Consider the following 22,911-nt stretch of genomic DNA (forward strand, 5'->3'; position numbering starts at 1 on the left):
GTGATCTCTTCACTGCCAGATCTAATGATCTTTTCTCAGTCTTCATCCTTCTTTGCTTCTTTACAGGATTTGTCCCTCTTAATCTTCTCCTCCTCGATTCTCTCCTATTTAGTTTGTGAAATTGTTCTCTCTTAGTTCTAATTCTACCTACCTGACCACTCCCTGGTCCCTTTTGCTAGAATAATCAGTCAATTGATCAAAGAACATTCATTAACCTATTTTATCTGATATGGATAGATTTGGAAATACAAGAAGAAAAATGAAAGTCTAATTCAAGGAGCATATATCCCTCAGAGGAGACAAGTCATACATATATTAAATATATATGATACAACAAAGCAGACACAATGAAACTTTAGTTAGGAAGGCACTAGAAAAATGTATATCATTCACCATAATTTCAGTTTAAACCCAGGCTCTGTTCTGGGTCCCCTCTCACTTAGTGATTTCATCAGCTCTCATGAGCTTAATAAATCTTTCTAGGCAAATGGTTCCCATATATATGTCCAGTCCTGGTTCCTCTCTTGAGCTCAAATCTTAAATCATGAACGGTCTATTAAATATTTCAAAATGAATGTCACAAGGACATCTCAGCTTCACTATGTCCCAAACCACTAATAATTCATTTACTCATCTTTAATCAGTTCTCTTCCCCACTCTTTATAGAACTCCAAATCTTCTCCTCTTTCCTGAAACCTTCCATGCTACTCTATTCCCTAACCTTCACAGCTAGACCTAACTTCATCTTTTTCTGTGAAAATAGAAGCTATTTGCCATAAACTCCCCAATTTCCCTTATTTTCCTCTTATAATCTTTTAAAATCATCTCCCAATCATTTATCCCAAGCATTGATGGATTTTCTCCTCGTCAAGGTCAACTCCTTGAATCTACGCTTTTGCATCTTCTCTAGCAGAATACACTAACTACCATCCCCATTCTTTCTCTAATCTTCAATCTCTCCCTATCTACTCAGTTCTTCCTTGCTGCCAACAAACATTCCTTCAGCTTTAAAAATCCCTGCAAGCTATTGTCTTATATCTCTCATTCTTTTCTCCTCCAAATTCTTTGAAGAAGCTGTCTAAACTCATTTCATTCATTTCCTCTCCTCTCATTCTTTTCTAAACTCTCTTCCATCTGGCTCCCAACCTCATCACTCAGTGAAAACCATTCTCTCCAGTTTCCAATGATCTCTTAATTGCTCTATTTTGTGGACTTTTCTTGATCCTCATTGTTGGGGTTTTTTTTAACATTTAACTCTTGATCACCCTATCCTCCTGAACAATCTCTCCTCTCTGAGTTTTGGGGACACTTTTCCTCAACTCCTCAAATCAACTTGTATCTACTGACACATTTTTTGTATTTGTTACTTCATGTCTAAGTTGTTCCTTCAACTGCATGTAGGTTCCTTGAAGGCTTTCTTTCTAGATATCCCCAATGCCTAGTGTAGTGCTTGACATTCTCAGAAAGAGACTTGTAAATTATTTACTAATTGATTCATTGATCTGTTGATTCCAAAGATCACACATAGCTGTGTAACGGTACAGAGTTGGGATTCAAATTCAAGTATTCATCAATCAGGTTGCTGAAAGCAACCTGTATTCTGGCTTTTGGCCTATTCTTTTCAATTGAAATTGAAATCTCCAAATTTATTAGTGATCTCTTCACTGCCAGATCTAATGATCTTTTCTCAGTCTTCATCCTTCTTTGCTTCTTTACAGGAATTGTCCCTCTTAATCTTCTCCTCCTCGATTTTCTCCTATTTAGTTTGTGATCAAGTGTATGTTAATGTAGATGATTCTATGCTTTCTGGCCACCCAGATTCTTCTGAGTCTACAGATATATTTATTTCTAAACAACAGATTTGGGTCATGGATCATTTATTAAGGACTAGAAAGGATCTTGGAGGTCACCTCATCCCACCATCTCCCCTCAGTTTTACAGATGAGGAAGATAAAGTTAAATAATTTGCCAAAAGTCAATCAGGTAGAAATTGGCAAAACTTGAATTTGAAGCCAATTCAATGCTTTCTCCACTATATTAGATTGTCTATCTATCTTTTCCTATTGTTGTCTGTCCCTTTATATATCTTTTACCTTCCTTCCTTTTTTCTCCCTTCCCTCTTCAATTCCTTTCCCTTCCTACTTCCTTTCCCTTCTTCTCCTTTCCCTTTTCTCTGCTCTCTCCTTCTTCCCATTCTCCTTCCTTCTCCTCCTGTTTCCTTCCCTCTTCTTTTTCTTCTCCTTCTTCTTTTTCTTCCTTTTCCTCCCTTTCCTTTCCTTTTCTTTTAAAAACTGGAATTATCACCGCTAGACTAGAAGGGCAGTGGCTACTCATATGCTCAAGCTCATTGCTGATTAGCACAAAAGTTTTGACAAGTTTTGATTTCAATCTGTGTCACTTAACCCTTCTTAGACTACCTAATGCACTTGCCCCTACCATTCTCAGGTGCTGACCTTAATTGTCTCAGATACCCAATCACTATGGACACTCAATCAGCTTCATCCAATACTGTAGCTCAGAACTTCCCAATTTCATATGATCTAATGGTCTCAGCCTCTTCCACTAGCAGAAATGAAAAGTATAATATCACATCAAGCTTTTACTTCCTATCTTATTCAAATTAATGTATTTGGGAAAACTTCATATGGCCTATGTGACCTTCACCTGGAAGTAAGTGTCACCACATGAGATATGCACTCTCCTCCTCACTCCCACCCGACCCACCTACCTTGTATATGATTAATATAAAATCTAAGCAGAGTTAAGAATCTATTCTTTTCCTTTCAATGAGCTATTACCTTAAGAGAGGTAGGGAAGACTAAATTCAGATAAATATGGCATTTCTTATCTATATTCTTATCTATATTTAACCATCCCAAAACAGCTGGTAGAGTCAGATTCTCAACTAAAAACCATTGTAAGCTTTATATTTCTTGGAAAAGGGTAACTACATTTTCAAACTAATCTCAAATGATTAGCTGACAAAAAAAAAGTAAGGCAAAAGAATGATCACCAAGTAAATTTCCATAGCTTATTCTCAGGATGGCTGACTCTAATAATAGAAGATCATGTTGTACAGTGCATAGAGCTCCTTTACAACATCCATCACCAGTGGGGAGGAGAAGGTAGTACTAGAGTTATTATCACCATTTTACAAATAAGAACATTGAGCTCATGGAGAGGAAGCTACTTATCTACTCTTACATGTTAGCTGCTTTTGGATTCAAAAAGGGTTCTGCATACAGAACATAAAACAGTAGAACTCTGGGGAATGATAATTAGGCATATTTTTTTAAAACAATCTGTGAGAAGTAACACCAGCTGGCAAACATGTTGTACATTTTGCTTGCCATATCCCTCAACTCCCCCTTTTTGTTTTTCTTTAAAACACCAAAAACTAGAGCATTTTATACTACTTTTAAAGCAAATATACAACCCACTCTCCATTCTTCTCTCCATCCCTGTCTTTTCTGCCTGCTGGGATGTCAGCGATTATCAAAGGCAACTCCAAGCAAAGAAGTGGTGGGTGGAATATGGAGGAGGGAGGAAATCAAGTTCTTTATTTATGTTTGCCTTTATTGCTTATTATTTGTCTAATCCATTTACATAAAATTTGAGGTACAATGTATTTGAGGTTCAATCATGCAGAATTCTCCATAACACCCTGTGGGGTGGATCAATATTATGATGCTTCCTCCCCAATTACTTGAATAATTCAGGATAAATTCTCTGTCAACAGATGAATTGCCTCCTACTGCACTGCAAAGATTATGGCAATTGGCAAACCCCTTATCCACCCTTTGCCACCACTCAAAGACTCAAAGACTATACTCATCCTCAACTCCTTCAGAGTCAGGACACTAATCAAGGTCTCCTGATTGACTCAATGTTTCTTCTGTTACACTGTAGCTAACTTTTGTTCTGTCCCCACAAAAACCAGTATCATTGCAAATAATACGAAAAGATGATTTCTGTGAATCTATTTCTAGTACAGATCACCCCCGATATTAGGAAACAAAACCATCACTAGGTCCTATCATCACCAATAATTATCCTGATATTGATAATCTCTGCTACTCAATTAAAATCATTAAAAAAGGAATCAGTGCCTCTGTTTCTCATCTTACTCTCTCTTCCATCCCAAAGATCATCAACATTGCTTTCAATGTCAACTTTCAAATGAAATGATTTTCCCAAATCTGGTGGTCTTTTCTTTGTCCACTTTCCCTTCTACTGCTGACTTGCCAGCTCTAGAACTGTAATTTAATTGACTCTATCATTGCTCCTGAAAAAGGAGCATCAATCTGTTTTCCCACCATCTCTGTAGCTTTCCAAACTAAAATATTCCTCTCTCCTTTGTGTTCCTGTCTTCTTCTTTTGGAGGATAAGGTTTTTGAGGGCAAGAGCTATCTTCATATTTGTATTTGTAGTCTCAGGGATTGGCAGTATGTAAGCACATCCTAAGTGCCTAATTAATGTTTTTTTCATTCATAACAATAATAATAAAGTCAACATGTATGTAGTATTTTGTGACATGTATGCATATAAGATATACAATATAAATGTATATTACATGTATATAAATACATGTGTAAATACACACGTGTATGTATATGTATATATGTATGCCTATGTAATTTATATATATATATATAAAATCTTGTTTGATACAACAACTCTATGAAGTAGATGCTATTATTATCCCATTTTACAGATGAGAGAACTGAGACTGAGATAAAATGATTTTGTCACTTAAGAGACCAGAGTCAGACAACTAGTAAGTATTTAAGGCAGAATTTTAATTTGGGACTTCAAAGAAGATTCCAAATCTAGGCTCTATTCATCCCTCCTATAGCCTATATTCATTGCTTCATTAGCATTCACCCACTTAAGTCCTTCCAAACTGATTCCTGGCTCCATTAAAATTCTTCTTTTAAGAGCCATTAATGACTTATCAGTTTCCAAATCTAATGGCCTTTTTCATAGTCCTTATTTCCATAGATCTTTTTGCAATTTTGATCACACTTGCTTCTTAATATTCCCTTAATTTCCTTCGCCCTACTCTCTACTGGTTCTCATCTGTCTATCTCCCTTCTTGGCCATCTCTTTTACTGGATACTCTTTTACTGGATACTTTTTTTACTGGATACTCTTGGCCATACTCTTTTACTGGTTCTAGTATTGACCCCCAAATACTCCTCTTTTTTCCTTTATTCTCTCTGTTGGTGATCTTATCCAATCCCATTACATCATAAACCAGTTAGACTGGTGTCTCCACCACAATTTCTGGCCAGAATTCTATTAACTTTCTATATATTTCTATCTGAATGTATGATTGCCCTTTGATACCTCACATATCCAAAATTGATCTTATTATATTTCCCCCAAAAAATTGCTTCTCCTATCAATTTCCCATTTTGATTTCTATTATTCTCCTAATTGTCTAGGCTCAAAACCATTGAAATTCAGTCAGTGGTTTTTTACTTCCGAAACAAACAAAAAAAAAAAAAAAAAAAAAAAAAGGTGGGGTTTTCTACAATTATTTCTTTTACTATCAGTTTCATTCCTGAAAACCAGTTCTGTCTCTTCAAGTAGTCTCCTCTCCCCAATCTACATAGAATGTTCTTTTCTGACATCCTATTTGATTCAATCAGTCTTGGTCATCTGAATTATTAGTGCCAGACTCTTATGTTACATGACTGGTTGGCCCTGGGGATAAAGGACAGATATATCAGTGGATGAGGATTTTTAAAAGGAGCTCCTGGCTTGAGGTTTTAGGATGAGGACTATTTTTAAAATAAATATTTGGAGATTGGAGAAATAGTTTCCATGAGAAAATAAAAGGATGGCAAGTAAAGCTGAGAACACAAAGATCCTGTCAATTTCCACTTGGCTTGCAGCATAGCCTCATTCTACAGTTATTTGCTATAAGGATTTCAGCTTTTGACCCAACTAAGGAAAGCTATGTTGAAAAACCATTTATAAGGTGACTTCCCTTTGATGGTCCTACCACTGCATAGATTCTAAGGACAGCTTCACAACAGACCATCATCTATTTTAAAACATTCTCTTCACAGTAATGTTGAGCCAATTCCACTCACAAAACAGATATTCAAATCAGCGAGGGAAAGGACATTTAAAATCATTTCATCTAATCTCTCATCCCAGGCAGGAATGCCCTCCATAATATCCTTAAGTAGTGATCATCCAGGGTTTTTGGACATTTTCCAAAAACTAAAACAAAACAAAGTATATCTTTTAGAAACAATGGATCACTGGATTCTACTTTCTAATCCATTTGTTTATCCTCTTGTTTTTTGTGGGTGAGTTCATCACATTCAGTTATGATTGTATTTCTAATTTCTTTATGTCCTATCGTATTTTTTCCTTCTTTCCCTATCCTTTCTTTGTAAAGAAAGTATTAGAAAATCTCCTCAGTCCTAGGAATCTATTAATTGAAGCATCCAGCTCCGATTCCTGTGCCCCTCCTCTCTTCACTAAACTCAAACACTAATTATGGCTTCTCTCTCTCTTTTGTTTTTAATCCCAACTTTACAACCTACCCCCCAAATCTGACATTGGTTTTGTATGTAATTATTCTCTTCTTGATTTTTCCCTGCCTTTTAAACTCTCCGCATCTTTTCAAAGCACTGTTTTTCTGTGGAGTTTAAGGTATTTCTTTTTTTTTTTTTTTTTGGTTGAAAACATCCATTAGAATACTGTTTATTGCTTAGTAAAACTAAGGTATAAGAATGTTATTTCCCTTTACTTCTTTTGAGTTTAAGGTATTTCTACATTTAATTTGGAATATGTTCAATTCTCCTTTGCCTGATTCAGATGAGAGCAAAATTCATGTAATACCTGTCTCTGTCACTTTGTCTTCATATTTCTATACCTTTTTCACATACCCCAATTATATAAAATTTTTCTCTATTATATTCATTTTCTCTCCTTCTTTTCCCTCTTAATATGAATTTAAAAGAATAAAGGCACATCCAGCCTTGTGTTTGTTGTACTTTACTCTTTGATTCCTGTGTTTACATGTCAGTGTTTACACTCAGCTCTGGTCTTTTTCACCATGAACGTCTGAAAGTCTTCTAATGTATTAATGATCCATTTTTCCTTGTCAATTAGACGTTACAGGATAATTTTTACTTGTCAATTAGACTTACAGGATAAGTTATTCTTGTTGATAAATTTTTTGTCTTTTGGAATTTATTCCAAGGTTTTCACACCTCTGGTACGGTTGGAGTACGGTTTTGTATGTTCCTTACTGTGGCTATTTGGCTCATGAGATCTTCCTTAGTCCTTGACTAAAAGCTCTAGATTTTGCCTATGACTTTCCTAGTATTTGAAGTTTGAGATTCCCTTCAGAAGATGACCAGTAGATTCTCTCTGTTTTCATTTTGTTCTCTAAAGAATTAGAGATCTAGTAGAAACTAGATCTAAAGCAGTTTTCTTTTATGATGTCTGGAAATATGACAATATACAAGGTTTGAGTTTGTTTGATCACAATTTTTAGGAAGTCCAGTGATTTTAAAACTATTTAATATTTTTCCAGGTAAGTTATTTTGAAAATAGAGTTGTTATAAGAACAGTGTTTCCATCATACAGTTTCTTTCCTCTCATCATCAATATGAGGAAGCCCTACCTAAAAGAAGACAAAGATGCTTCTGGGATCTTACTGGTACCAGCTTCTGTGACACCATTTCCTTCTCTACTTTACCGACATCCCCTGACACAACCAATATGAAGGAAGTCTAGTATAAAGCTGCTCCTAGGACTTGAATGTTCCCAACTTCTCTATTCATAAGGGCATAAAATGTTATCAGCTACATGAGTCTAGGCCCTTCTAACTTGATTGATTTCTGAAATCCATACAAATAATTTTACTATATCTTGATGACTAGATGTATTTCCATATGGAGATAAGAGAGGATGCCTCAATTATCACTTTAACCTTGTTTCATATCTTTGTTGAGTTAAATTCCTTATAGTAAATGTTCAGTGACTTAAAGTACCTCACTTTCACTTTATCATCAAACTTTAACCAAGAGGATGCTGTCATTAAAGTTGTGCCTCTGAGAAGATTCCTTATATTTTCTTCTGTTTGTTTAGTCTTCCTTCTAGTACTACTTCTTGTCTCATGAAATCTGCTTGTTCTTTTTGCTTTCAGGAGTCCCCTATTTTGGTAATGATTTCCACTTTCTGTTCTAAGATCGTTTTGCTCCTTCCAATTTTTCCTCCAAAGCTTTAATTTCTATTATAATTTCATTTTTTAGCTCTGGCTTTTTTCCTTCCAAACACTCTTGGAATTCTTGTGACCAAGCCATTCTTTTTTATTCTCTGAGTAATTGTTTACAATTGTATAAGTATGCTCTTCCTCTGGCTTTTTCTTGAGCTTTTCTTAACCCATTGCATTTCTTCATTGTTTCTTCTGTTTGTTTATATTTTTTGCTTCAGTTTTTATTAGACCATTCAAGAGTACAAGAGGAAGGTGAGTCTGGCTCTAGTATCAATTCTAATAAAAAGTCCTAGGATGGTCTGTCTCCTCTATGGTCTGGATGACAAAACCATTACAATTCTAAATAGGGGCCTAACAAATCTTTAGTGACATCCCTAGTTTCTTAGACTGTCACCTGTTGACCCAATGCAGCTTCTAATCTTCTCCCTCTCTCCATCACTTTTACCTTTATCTCCCACAAGGAGTTATCTCTGTCCCCTAAAGAAGTTCCGATAGGTTGCATTAATTACTGTAATTGCTGAGTAAAGACCTTCTGCAAAGCTCCCAATGTGCAGGCCAGTGCTGGAAATGCCCAAATATTGTGCTCTCTGGGTGACCTCAACAACAGCAATGGGTCCAGAACAGAGGAAAAGTCCACAGGTTTGGGGGGATGTACTAGCCCTGTCTCTCTCTGTGGCTTCACAATGGCACTGTATAATCAAAAGGGCTGATTTTTGGCCTCTTGATGTCCACCCAACACAAAGACCCTTTTCTTCTGTTGTGGCTCTATTGTAAGCTGTCAATTCATTGGATTTAGGTCTCCTGGGAAACCCAGTGGAGTTGCCCAATCCACTCTCCCTGTGCCATGACCTGAAGAACTGGCTCTGCTCTTTGCTGCTCCAAAAAGCCAGGACAAAAATCTCTCTGGTTTAAGGTCCCAGCACAAAATATTGGCTTCCTCCTTCATATTTTGTCTCAGCTCAAAACACCTTCAAGTTTCCAGCAGTCCACTTGTGCAATCCTGGATTGAAAGGAATATTAAATTATTCCTTCTTTTTGGCTTTCTTGACCACTGATCCTTCTGAAGAATTTTTAGGACATTGCTGCAAAGTTGGAGGGAAAAGTGGTACTCTCTAGGAATGTTTCACATTTCCATCTTCACTGGACTCACATCTAAATTTGGTCTGATCATGACAGGACTATTACTTCTCTACTTCTAGATACGCTACCTCTCTTCATGTAGGCAAAGATAACATTAGCTTTATTGATCATCACATCATTCTATTGATTCATATAGAATTTATAGCCTACTAAAAGACTTTGATTTGGGAGTGAGGGGGACTCAAGTGCTATCTAGCCATTGCTTCTCTTCTATTTCAAAAATTGATTTATTTTAACCCAAGGGGAAAACCATATGGCACAGTGAATAGAATACCCTGGAGTCAGGAGCACCTAAGTTCAAATCTTAATTGTGTGATGGTGGGCAAGTCACTTAACCCTAATTGCCTTGCAATTATTTATATATATATACATGCATATACCTATGTGTGTGTGCATATATTAACTCAAGTACATTATATTACTTATTATCTAAATCTTTAAAGTCTTATCTCATCAGGTTCAGCCCAATATACTAGGAGTGATGTGACACAATGGATAAAATGCTGGATCTAGAATCAAGAAGACCTGAGTTCAAATACAGCCTCAGATATTTTATTAATCGTGTGACTTTGGAAGCCTCAGCTTCCTCATGTGTAAAATAGGGAAAATAATAGTTCTTATTCCAAAGGGTTGTCATTAAGATCAAATGAAATAATATTTGTAAAGTACTTCATACTTAATGAATGATTTTCCCCTTTTCAACTTTATTTTCTTAGATTCAGTAATATAGTCTAGCCCAATAGTCTAGACAGAAAAGATCCTAAATTCTGACTGTATATTCTTTCATTTCCACCTTTCATTAGTAGATCAGAAACATTTCTCACCTATGCCTAAATCCAAGCTGTTGATGGGACTGTTATTACAGGGATCCCAGAGACATTCATACCATAAAGATCTTTGCAAGTTAACACCAAATCCTTAGAGACTGTTCTTTGAATCCACCCATTTCACCAATTCAAAATCCATTTAGCTAAATTACTACCTCACCTATTCCTCTACATTGCTCCACAAAAAGTAGCATGAGAAAGTGTTACAAAAACCTTTCTGGGCCTTTAGCTTTCTCTCTATATCCCTATGATAAACGAGGCTGTTCATGGGGATGTTTCTGTGTTAGACCAGGGTCAAAGATTATGTTTCTTCAGAGTCCATACCTAGTTAAGTACCAGAATGGGAGCAGGGTATGATGAAGAATCTGGGCTTCAGATTCAGCCTAGAGCCACATGTATGAATGGTACCAGTTGAGCTTATCCTAAGAAAAAGAATGCTCAGTGGCAAACCCTTAAGGTAACAGCTCACTTTCTTCTTCAGTGTTTCAAGGTTTCTTAAGGTCATGGATTCTGACATTAAAATTCAGCTTGCAATTTTCATTCACAAATAGAACCCAAAGTTTTTTCATTAACTACAAAGCACTTCTGAAATTTGACCCCCTCCCTGTTGTGTCTGGGTGGATAAAAGTCACTTGAAAAGTTCTCACTTCCTCTTTTTTCTCTCTCATTCTTTCTACCATCCCTTAAAACAATAAACCACACTGTTCCACAAATCAGTTTTTAATTTACAGCCTCATCAGCTTTGTAAAAGAGGAAAGATTTTCTTGACCAAATAGCATATGCTGCATTTTCACCTATGATAATGGAATTATCATCTTAACAACTGCAGATCCATCCATGGAAATTGGGGATGGGGAGGATGGCTGGTTTTGCCCTAAGAATGGTATGTCATGTGGAAAGAACAATGCTCACCAGTGTTCTCTTTGGCTTCAAGGTAAGAATTAAGAAAAACAGATGAAGGTACAAAGATTTAAGTTAATGTAAAGAAGCATAATCTGGCTGCCTTGGGTGGTAGTGAATTACTCAGAACTAGAGATCACAGGTGTTATGGAAGAGAATTTGGTTCAGATACAGGTTGACCCCATCCAGAGACCAACTGCTAATAGGAGATCTGCCCGGGGTGTCCCTCCGTCCCCTCTCCTATCCTTGAAAGTTGATTTCAAATGTCCCCTTCTTTATGAATCCTTCCTTGTTGCTCCTGGTTGCTAAGAACCCTTCTTCGTCAGACCTCACACAGTACTATCAAGATGTTTCTGATGCATTTCTCATGAGACCAGGTGAAACCAATGACCACTATGTAGCACTACTGGCAGACACAGGTCTAGAACTCCAGTCTTCTAATTCACAGTCAATCTAACCAAGGCAAAAAGAGCCCCTCAAAACACTTTCTGCTATTTTTGCCAGAAGTCATTTACTCAAAGTATGGGGGAGAAAAAGAAGAGCTCACCAGAGCATGATACTTACCCACCAACTGAGGTAGAGAAGAAGCTTCCCGATCCAGCATTATTGATCCCTTCTCCATGCATGTCCTCAGTTCAAATAAACTGTGCAAGGACAATGTGGCCACATGAGGTTTGCTCCATCTCTCTCCACCCTGCTCCACTTTCTCTTCAAACTTGATCCATCTAGGAAAAAGCAGATCAGTGAAAAGAAATTAAGGCTATGGGTACCCTAGGAAGGCTCTCTTCCAAACTCAAGCACCCACAAAATTTCCATTGGAAGGGAATTTTAAATGTTTTCTTATTACCCAAGTAATTAAACAGGAAAGAGGATGAACAAAAAAATAAGACAATAAGTATGTCTGGTAGTATATATATTAGAAATATAGAGAAAACAAGTTCAAATATTCTTTAAACTACCTCATTTCTGTTCTCTGTCAGAAACTGAGGCAAAAAAGGCAAAAAAAATGAGGAGAAAAAACTCTTTCTTTCTTTGAGGTATTATCCCATTACAAAATTATTTAAGGACCTTTTATTATTATAACAAGGGTCAAATAAAGGAATTCTTATCTTCTACACACAGTACCCTATCTTCATACTAGCCTTCCACAACATGCTTGAAAAACTTTTATTAAAATGATAATTCAACTTTGACTTTAGAGAAAAATTTTATGTAGCATGCAAAAACACAAATATGGGTAAAAGGTATGTGAAGAACCGAGTGAAAGCCAATTTGTCTAGATTGTAGACCAGAGAGGGAAAATGATGCTCAACAAAGCCAGAGACAGGTTGGGACCAATTTGTGAAGAATTTTAAAAGCTAAACAAGATAGTTTATATTTTATTCTAGAAGTTAAAGGGGACAAGTGAAGATGATAAAATAGGGGCATGACATGGTCTGATCTAGGCTATAAGGAAAATTACTTTGGCAGCAGTCCATAGAATGGACAGAAGTAGTTAGAGTCTTGAGGCATGGAGAACAATTAGAATGCTATTGCAATAATCTAGAGAAAAGAAGGTGGTAGCTGAGGGAGGAGAGATAAGAGGCGAGATCTGAGAGATGATATGGACATAGATTTGGAAACTAGCTGATTATGTGGGACGAATAAAGGTGAAGAGTCAGGAATAGAACTGAGATGGGGCAACTAGGTGGTGCAGTGAATAGAGTGCCAGCCCTGAAGTCAGGAGGATCTGAGTTCAAATCTGATCTCAGACACTTAACACTTCCTAGCTGTGTGACCCTGGGCAAGTCACTGAACCCTAATTGCCTCAGTGAAAAAAAGGAAGAAAGGAAGCAAGGAAGAAAGGAAGCAAGGAAGAAAGAAAGAAAGAAAAAGAAAGAAAGAAAGAAAAAGAAAGAAAGAAAGAAAAAGAAAGAAAGAAAGAAAGAAAGAAAGAAAGAAAGAAAGAAAGAAAGAAAGAAAGAAAGAAAGAAAGAAAAAGAACTGAGATTACCCACTTGGGAGACTGAAAAGAAGTGGTTCCTTCAAAATAATTAGAGAAATTTGGAAGAGGGATAGATTTTGGAGAGAAAAATGAGATCTTTGGGGGCATTTGAGTTTATTCCAGGACATCCACTTTGAAATGTCAACTAGGCAATTTGTGGTGTGCGATTGTAGCTCAGAGGAGAACTGAGGGGGCTAGATGTATGGATCTATCAGTCATCTGCATGATTCATTAAGTCGATGGGAGCTGATAAAGTCACTAAGAAAGTTTAGAGAGAGGGGTAAGGAACCTAGGACAGAGCTTTGGGGAGAACCCACAATTAAGAGGACAAATATCTATCATAAATTTTGGTGTTTTTATTTTAAATATTCATCTTGATCCTTCAGGACTTCATGGATCCACATTTTTAATGACATTGCTGTTTACTTCCTTACCCAACACAGATTGGAATGGAAGAACCCATACAAATAAAAATTAGAATTCTTGAAATGTTGGGAAATTCAAACAAATATTTTATATTAATAATAGTTAACATTTACATAGTACTTTATATATATGTATATAAATAAATATATTAAAATGAGAATATATAATATTAATCATTTATAAGGTACTCAAATGAGAATTAATATTTTATATACTGTTAACATTTATATGACACTTTATATGTATATACAAATATGTGTATATACATAATGAGAATATATATCAATCATTTATAACAGGGGTCCTCAAACTTTTTAAATAGGGGGCCAGTTCACTGTCCCTCAGACTGTTGGAGGGCCGGACTATAGTAAAAACAAAAACTTTGTTTTGTGGGCCTTTAAATAAAAAAACTTCATAGCCCTGGATGAGGGGGATAATCGTCCTCAGCTGCTGCATCTGGCCCACGGGCTGTAGTTTGAGGACCCCTGATATATAATATGCTCAAATGAGAATATTATATATACATGTAAATTCTTACTTGATTCTCAAAATATCATTGTATTGTGAATGTTATAATTATTCCAATTTTAAATTAGGAAATTGAGATTCAGAGAGATTAAGTGACCTAAATCTAACAAGTATCTAATGGAAAATTTGAATTCAGCTCTTCCTGACTCTAACTCAGTCACTTTATCCACTGCAGTTCCCCTGCTGAAATTTTTCCCTTTCAGTTTCAATCAATCAACCAACAAGCATCTGCTAGGTGCCAGGCATTGTGCTAAGCACTGGGGATTTAAAAAAAAAAACAGTCCTGTCCTCAAGCAACTTCCATTCTAATGGCAAAATCAATATATTAATAACTATAAGAAACATACGTACCAAAAGAAAGACATCCTCAAAGGAGAAAGCCCAAACAGATGGGGAAATCAGCCCCCAAAAAATCACCTGCAAAAGCTGGTGCCTGAAGGAAGCCAGGGAGGCTGTGAGGCAGAAGTGAGTACGGGAAGATGGACCAGCAAAGGGGAACCATAAATAGACTAGTGTAACTGGCCCCTAAAGTATGGCATTTCCAGAAGTCCAGCTGGGAACTTTTTTCTCCATGTCTACAAAAGACCATCTGGCCCATAGAGCAATAGATCTGTGGTAAGGAAAACCAATTTTCCAATGGTCCACACATAAACGCTAAAAAGAAATCTCTTCAAAGCTTACAGAAGTTTCCTTTTTGTGTGGAATGTGTCACAATGGAAATGTATGGCAATACAGTAACAGAATGGAAAAGAGAACTGAGCACACTTGCCAGTGTCTGTGTAGGAAATTCTGAGGCTGGACATGCTGTCAAGAAAGGGTAAAAACATCACCATCTTCTCCTTCATATTGGTTAAAAACAAACAAACAACAAACAACAACAACAAAAAACAAATTTTTGCTTCTCTAACTCCAGGTCTTCTGTAAAGTACAAGAAAAAATTAAGAGGATAAAAATCCTGTTTTTCTACATTCTTCACCCAGCAGTTTAATGATTGAAAAATGTTTACCTAGAAAAAAACTAAACACTCACCTAACTTGCTGGCCATAAGGACAAAGGTCAGAAATCAGAGGCAGCTCTGCCTAAAACACTATTCCCATTCTCCAGTACCCACCCCCCTTGCCCAGCTAATAACTATTAGAATATAACTGCAAAGTGAGAATTCAGTTCTAAAACTTCAGTGATAAATAGAATTAGAGATCTGAATTACTGAATACTGAAATTCATAGTAATCTGAGACTTTTTCACAATGACCAGGGAGTATCTCCATTACCACCTATCTTGGAAAGCCAAAAAGATGGTCATCATCTCAGGGGAGAGAGGAGACGGAGTGCAAGGCTCAGAAGTAAAATGACTTGGTTTCAGTTTCTGTCTCAGGTACTCACTAGCTGTTAAGTCCCTATTTTTGTTCCTTATTTCCTCTGATCTCCAATTTCTTCAGCTGTAAGATAGGATAATAACAGTGACTATCTATTTCACAAGGATATTCTAAGGATCAAATGAGAAAATGTATAAAGAACTTTGCAAATCCTAAAGTGCTATATGAATGTAACAATATTATTCTTTCTGCTAATATTACTACCATCATTACTAGTAGTACTAGTACTACTGCTACTTCTACCATAACTATTACTACTATTGCCATTATGGTAATACTATTGCTATTTCATCTGCTACTTTTACCACTACTATTATTATTGCTACTAAAATTATTATCACTGCATTTACTACTAATACTACCATTTCTATAACTAATGCTACTGAAATCATATAAATGAAGTATAAAATACGAGAATGAAATCAAGTCAATGCATAAGCATTATTAAGTGCCTACCATGTTCCAGAAACTAAACTAAGAGCTAGAGATATAAAGAAAAGCAGAAAGACTGAAATCCTAAATCAAACAACTTCTGCTATTACTATTACTATTATTGCTGCTATCATTACACAATTATTACTACTAGTAATACTACTGTAGTTGTGGATATGAAGTAGCTACTGCTAGAAAGTGGCCAATTAAATCAAGTCAACAAGTGTTTATTAAATAGCTATTATGTCAGGAACTATACTAAGAGCTGAAGATATAAAGAATGCCAAAAAAAATTAATCCCTGTAGTAACATTTGGGTATTGCCCTTTCTCAAGACAATAAGTAAAAATCATAACTCTCATTTACATAATGTGGTGAAGAAGGCAAACATTTTAATCCCTATTTTATCCAACAAGGTTAACTTTGTCCAAGGTCACACAACTAGTAAAGGAAAAAGTCAGGATTCTAACCTAAGTCTCCTATTTCCCAACAGGTCATGAATATCTTGTCTTTTGTCTTTCTTAATAATCCTCAGTACTTAATCCATTGCCTAGCACACAGGAAGTGCTTAATAAATGCTTTTAGGTTGACTGACTACCAACTTCACTGCTATTTCCACTATACAAGGCTACCTCAAAGAAACCTATAATAAATTATCTAAAACAGGAGTCCTTAACCATTTTCTATATCTTAGACCCTTTTGGCAGTGTCAACTGAAGTCTAGGGACATCTTCTCTGAAGAGTCTTTTTAAATGCATAAATTAAAATGTATAGGATTACAAAGAAAGTCAATGATATTAAAACATTAATCAACATATTGAGAATTTTAAATTCACATACTGCAGGATAAGAACACTTTGACCTAGAAGGTAAAAAAGCAGATTTTCCTCCTGTCAGAGGTTCTTTTAAACTTAGCTGCCTTTTCATCAGAGTAAAAATTCCACAAGATTCAGAAAGAATCCTCAATTCCTCAAACCTGGCCCTCTTGTTCAAAAAAAACTAAAAGTGGCAGATGGAGGTTGGTGTAGCAAGTTGACCTGATACTAAGATTTTTTTTTTCTGAAAGAATAATCATAAAAGCACAGGGATTGTGACATTCATCACTATTTTTCTTAACTAGAAACAAAAATATTGATGTTTAAGGCAAAAAAAGGTCAATTTTTTACTTTTGTTAGTTTAGATTCTTTAAACTTTATTTCAGACTTGCTCTTGAAATCTAGGATGATTTTAAATCTATAAATATCAAATGGGTCATCCTTGCCCTGGTGCCACAATTTATCATTTCAAAGAATCCATTGAAGGTCTCTTAAAAAAAAAAAAAGTACAGTGATTCAGTGGTGTTTTGGAGATAAATTTTCTTAATTATATATTTTAGGGAAAGAACTGAATATGATTCAAAGCATTTGGTGTCCAGGGATTAATAATCGAGGGCAGTGGGCCTGTCTGGGGGAGAGAACTGAGTGGAGAGGCTAAGGCATCTCAGTTTCACTGACAGCTAACTATTTTGCTACCTGTCATCCATGTGTGGGAAAGCCTTGAGGGAAAGAAATAGAATTTGATTTGCAAATTCTATTTTGTTGCATCTATTTTCCCTCTTTGTGGTGTTATTTCAGTTTTTAAAAATAGTTGCTCCCATCTTTGCTAAATAAATATACCCTTTATGGATTATTCACTGCTTCCTCTTAGACTGCATGGCTGTAGTGTGGTGGTTAGAGAGCTGTGCTCACAGCTAAGAAGATATGCTTTCAAGATTCCCCTTTGATACATAATGGCTTTGTGAGCTTGGTCAAGTGCCTTAATTTTATGATGCTTTAGCAATTCTCTAAATAAACTGGAGAAAAGGTAGTTTCCTCAATCCTGGAATTCCTTATGTCAATGAAATCACAGATTCAGTCCCTGTCCCTATTTATTTCTGTTTGTGTTTTATATGATAATAATAACAATAAGAATAAATATTATTGATATAATACTATGTTCTAGACACTGTACTAAAGCTTTTCAATTATTATTTCACTTGACCCTCACAACAACCCTGAGAGATAGATTCTGTTATTATCCCTATTTTACAGAGGAGGAAACAGAGGCAAACACAGGTTAAAATGATTTGCCCAGGGTCATCTAGTTAATGAATATTTGAGACTAGATTTGAGGAGATCAAGTGACTTGCATAGGGTCATGTAATGTTTGAGGCTGGATTTGAACTATGGTCTTTCTGAGCTCATACACATACACACACACACACACACACACACACACAGGCTGGTTTGAAAATTTCAAGTTGTCCCAATTTGTGAATTAAGTTTCTGGCAATCGGGCCAAGGATCTTGACTGGAAAAGGGTCACTTTTCCTGACCTGTGGAGTTTTCTGATCACTTCAAGCAATCTCTCTCATTCAGGCTTCTCCAACATCCTCCTCTTGACTCCTCAACACCAGAGCACCATCTTTTTCTCTTGTAAGTAAGTGCTAATAATTCAGCAGTTACTTAAGTGGCTGCTATTAGGACACATCTTTGTACAAAGGATTTGATACTTCAACCAAGAGTCCAGAAAACACCCTAGACTGGTACCAATTGGATGAAGGGAGCTAAGAGTTTTTGTTTCATGAATTTTCCCCTTGTGACAGTTTTCACTGAGAATATTTGATTTGTATTCTGTAAGATAAGCATTTTGTACTTTCAATGAAAAGTTTTCCCATGAATTGCAATGGTTTTTATTAAAAGTAATATATGATACTTGCTCTGGACCTGAGATTTTACTAGTAAAGTGAATTCCCAATGAGAAAGTTCTCTCTACCAATTCAGGATCAGTAACTGTTCTGAAACTTAGAAGCTTTGAGAGTTGCCCGATATACTGAGGGGTAAAGTAACCTGCTTGGATCACACCTACCTCACACACCAGATACAGATCTTGAACCCAACAACAGCAGCTTACAAAAAAATAACTTTTAGAAAAATAGGCTAATCTAGAAATCATAAATATCAGCTGACTTATTTTCTGACTACTCTTAGTTTTTCCAATTATCCTATATTATACAACCCTCCAGCTCAATATTCTGCTATAAGCAGAAAACAGCCTTTTGAAGCCTCAGTATCCGACAGGTCCTTAGAATATAAATTCTAATTCTATGTCACATATAATTAATGTAGCGCCTAACACAAGGTTCAGTAAACCGTTAATAGTAATGAAAATAATATCATTCCCATAATATTAAAAGGATAAGAGAGACACTTTGACATGTTTGGTAGATTGTCTAGAGGTATTTGTGGATGGTAATCACAAAAACTGGGAGGTTCTAAAGCTAACTACATTGAGGGGTGGCAATCTAATAGCATAGGTGGAAATGATCTGAAAAAAATGGAAAATTTTCATCACATTTGAATTCAATCAGTCAACAAGTTTTAATTAGAAGCTTTAATTGCACCAAGTGAAATGGTTCACATTGGTGCTTCTTTCTCCTGGAGGAGGCTGAAGCTGGTGAACCACTTGAGCTCACGAGTTTAGGCTTCTGAATCTGAGTTTTGAGTAGGGCTTTAGCCCATTGGGTGTCTAAGCTATACCTGACACCATTATGGGGATCTCCTGTGTAAAGACAGAGGCTTTCTAAGGAGGAGCAAACCAGCTCAGGTCAGAAAAACAGAACTCCTGAGCCAAATCTAATTCAGATGATCTCATTGGTCAGTCTTCAAGAACTAAGAATGTGGGGCAGCTAGGTGGCACAGTAGTTAGAGCACCAGCTCTGAAGTCAGGAGGATCCGAGTTCAAATCTGCTCCCAGATACTTAATGCTTCCTAGCTGTGTGTGTGTGACCCTGGGCAAGTCACTTAACCCTGGTTGCCTCGGGGTGGGGGGGGGGAACTAAGGATGAACAACAATTCATACCAGGATTGCACCTATGAGTGCATTTCAAATGCTACATGGGATAGGATACCTATTTACATCAATCAATGAATAAGCTAAATAAACAATTGGAAATAAGTCATGAGCATATTTTCTTCTGTTATTAAAAACTAGCTAAAATTTTTCATTGCAGAGGATATTAAAAAGTCATTATTCTGCTTGTATGGCAATAACCACATATTCTCAATAAGAGGTCCATGTTTCCTGAAATCTCAGTACTTATCAGATAACAAAGAAATTATCTGCTAAATTATATTGGGGTTTTTTCCTAATGTATATATATAATATATACATATAATATATACATGTATAATATATAATATATAATAATACATGTATAATATATAATTACAATATGGCCATATCTTCTAGAGATAAACCCAAAAGGAAAATAAATATTTATCTCAAGGTCTCAGAATGACTTTGATAAAGTATCTACCATTTTAAAGCAGATCAAGGGTCTGCCAACCAAACAGATTTTCACTAATATGTTCAAAATAGGAGAATCATTGGACATTTTGAGTTTTACAAATTAGCAATAATAAAATATAATTAAGAAAATTCAAAGCCTCTGATTTTATATTGTGATTCATTTTATAATGAATCATAATTCAAATTGTGATTTATAATGGAAATTTGCAATTTATAATGGAAAATAGGCTTGATCTTTGTACAGGAACAAAATCCAAACACATGATAAAAATTTTATAATGAATTGTGTGCCAACCAGTTAGTGCGTCATTAAACCCAACGTGGAAGCCAATACTGGTTTGCTAATGGGTCAAATGCTATTTTCAAGAATTTCTGAATTCTCAAATTTAGCATGGCAAGAAATACTGCAAAACATTGCACTTTCATGCAATGTGTCATGTACATAATTAGTTAGATTGATTTGCCTTCATCCCTTTCAGAGAAATTCATTTGAGCTAAAGTTATTTGCCATTATTATCTGGTATAGAAAAAAAATAATGTATGTTTATGAGAGGGATGTGTATGTGGCGGGGGGGAATATAAAAAAAGAGACAGAGAGAGACAGAGAGATAGAGAGAAGCAGAGACAGAGACAGAGAGAGAGGCAGATCTGGTTCCCCTCACTTGCAGCAAATTAACCCATTCTGCCTAAATAAATGTTTTACTGTAGTTTTCATTTCTAAGCAAGATATGATTACACTGATGATAATAGCAAACCCAAAAATTATCATCTAGCTTAAAAAAAAAAGAACCTTGACAAAAAAACAATAGCTAGTTTATAACACTAGCAATTTGGAACTAATCACAAAGTTGTTAACTATCATTGCTATTAACGCATGCTTTTTTTTTTCCCAGAGAAGGTATTCAAAAGAAATGGATAGAAACTGCAAAAAATAGGCTGGATTTCAGGGAAAACTTCTTACTACTTATAGTTCTCCATAAAGAAAATAGCTTCTCCAAGGAGATAGTGAGCTCCCCCATTACTGAAGGTGTCCAAACACAGGCAGAATGATGACTTTGCTTTTGAGAGTACTGTTGTTTTCACACAAGTTGACTAGACAGATTCTAAGGTTCTATTATATAAGTTCAATGGAGAAGTACAAACAATGCTGCTAATTACAGATGCCATTTGTTCCAGACTCTGCGGACCAACCCAATCCATGACTGGAGTTTGGCAAGAATCCAACTAGAGTCACAATTTACAACTTTATATCTGGATGGCAGCATTAAGACCCTAATGCTGTAAGACCTACTCATTTAGGAAGTTATTAGAATTCAGAAAGGAGATGAGTTCAAGACACAGATTGAGACATTCTTTTTCAGGTAGTCACTAGGGAAACTTGTTTTGCTTAACTAAAGCATATTTGCTAAAAAGAATTTTGTTCTTTATTTTTTCCAGGGTGAAAGGGAAAGGTCAGAGGGAGAGAAAATAAATGTATGTCAATTATAGCTATTAAAAAATGGAAAACAAATTAAACCTTTAAAGGGAAATGGAAAAATAAATTAAAGAAATCAGCAACACTAGCTTTTTAAAAAAAATTCTTTATGGATGACTTTAACCCATAACTAAAACAAGGCCAAACTTTGTTTCTGTTTCCTTTATATTATCTAGACCACCTTGAAAAATTTTTCTGAGCCACAAATATTTCTCCAGCAGTACTAAATTAGTTAATTGCAATTAATGCCACTTCATTGAGTACCCAGAAAATTCTAATGACTTGATGCTGAAAGAGTAAAATATTTTTAAAAGGGACATCTATGGATTGAGTGAATTCACAGAACTCTCATATGAAATACCTCTTGTCCATTCATCTATAAATGCTCTAATGTTTGATTTAACTTCAAAAATGCTACCAGATGTCTCCTGTCTTACTGACTTTCCTTTTTTTATACAAAAAAGTAGAAACACAGAGGCAGATAGAACTTCAGAAGTCATCCTGACCCATAAATAGTTTTGTGGACTTTATAACAAGGTTGAGCTTCCCAACAGTTAAACAAGAACATTTCTGAGCCTTAGAGACCTCCTTTCTTACTTTCCCTTTCTTGTTGGTCCTGCCCATTCTCCTTATTGTTGGACTGGAGAGATCACCAGCATGATCAAGCATCTCCCACAAAAGAAGCAGTGTTGTGGTTTAATGTGGACTTTTCTTGGCAAGATCAAATCTAAATAAAAAAACACATCATCTTTTAAGGGCCCTTAACTTGGTCATAGTTACTCTGACTAGTCATAGTTGAAAATCTTGACTAGGTTGAAATCAACTGAATTACAGAGGTGGTTGTAGAAGAGATTAACACTATAAAGAAAAAAATATTTGCTAGCAATGACTCTAAGAAGGTCACTTAGCCCTTTGGGCCTCAGTTTTTTTCAGCTATAAAAGGAAGCAGTATGACTCAAAGACCTCTAAAGTCCATTCTAGCTCTCAACTAAAAGGAACTGATTATTAAAATTGTATTGTAGGCATTTTTATACAGAACACAGAAAATAATCAGGGTTTAATTTATTACTTTTCATTGTTTTTGTAATTTTTTGACTTGATTATGTGGCACAGTGCTGGGCCTGAAGTTGGGGACAACTAAATTCAAATCAAACTTCAGATACTTAACTAGTTGTATGGCCCATGGCAAGTCATTTTATCTCAGTTTCCCCATCTGTAAAAATAAGCCAGCAAAGAAAATGGCAAACCTTTG

The 22,911-nt window shown here is 35.8% G+C and overlaps 1 protein-coding gene across 6 annotated transcripts in view; it reads right to left on the minus strand.

Moving 5' to 3' along the window:
• The window catches only part of SLC4A4 (solute carrier family 4 member 4), a 382,231-nt gene that overhangs the window by 193,882 nt on the left and 165,438 nt on the right, over positions 1-22,911 (minus strand). For all 6 annotated transcript variants that reach the window (XM_031944125.1, XM_031944124.1, XM_031944128.1 and 3 more), the window contains one exon: positions 11,677-11,837. In XM_031944125.1, coding sequence (XP_031799985.1) covers positions 11,677-11,837 — 161 coding nt within the window. The remainder of the gene's footprint in view (positions 1-11,676; positions 11,838-22,911) is intronic.

Source organism: Sarcophilus harrisii, chromosome 6, assembly GCF_902635505.1.
Source record: "Sarcophilus harrisii chromosome 6, mSarHar1.11, whole genome shotgun sequence".
NCBI classification, from domain to species: domain Eukaryota; kingdom Metazoa; phylum Chordata; class Mammalia; order Dasyuromorphia; family Dasyuridae; genus Sarcophilus; species Sarcophilus harrisii.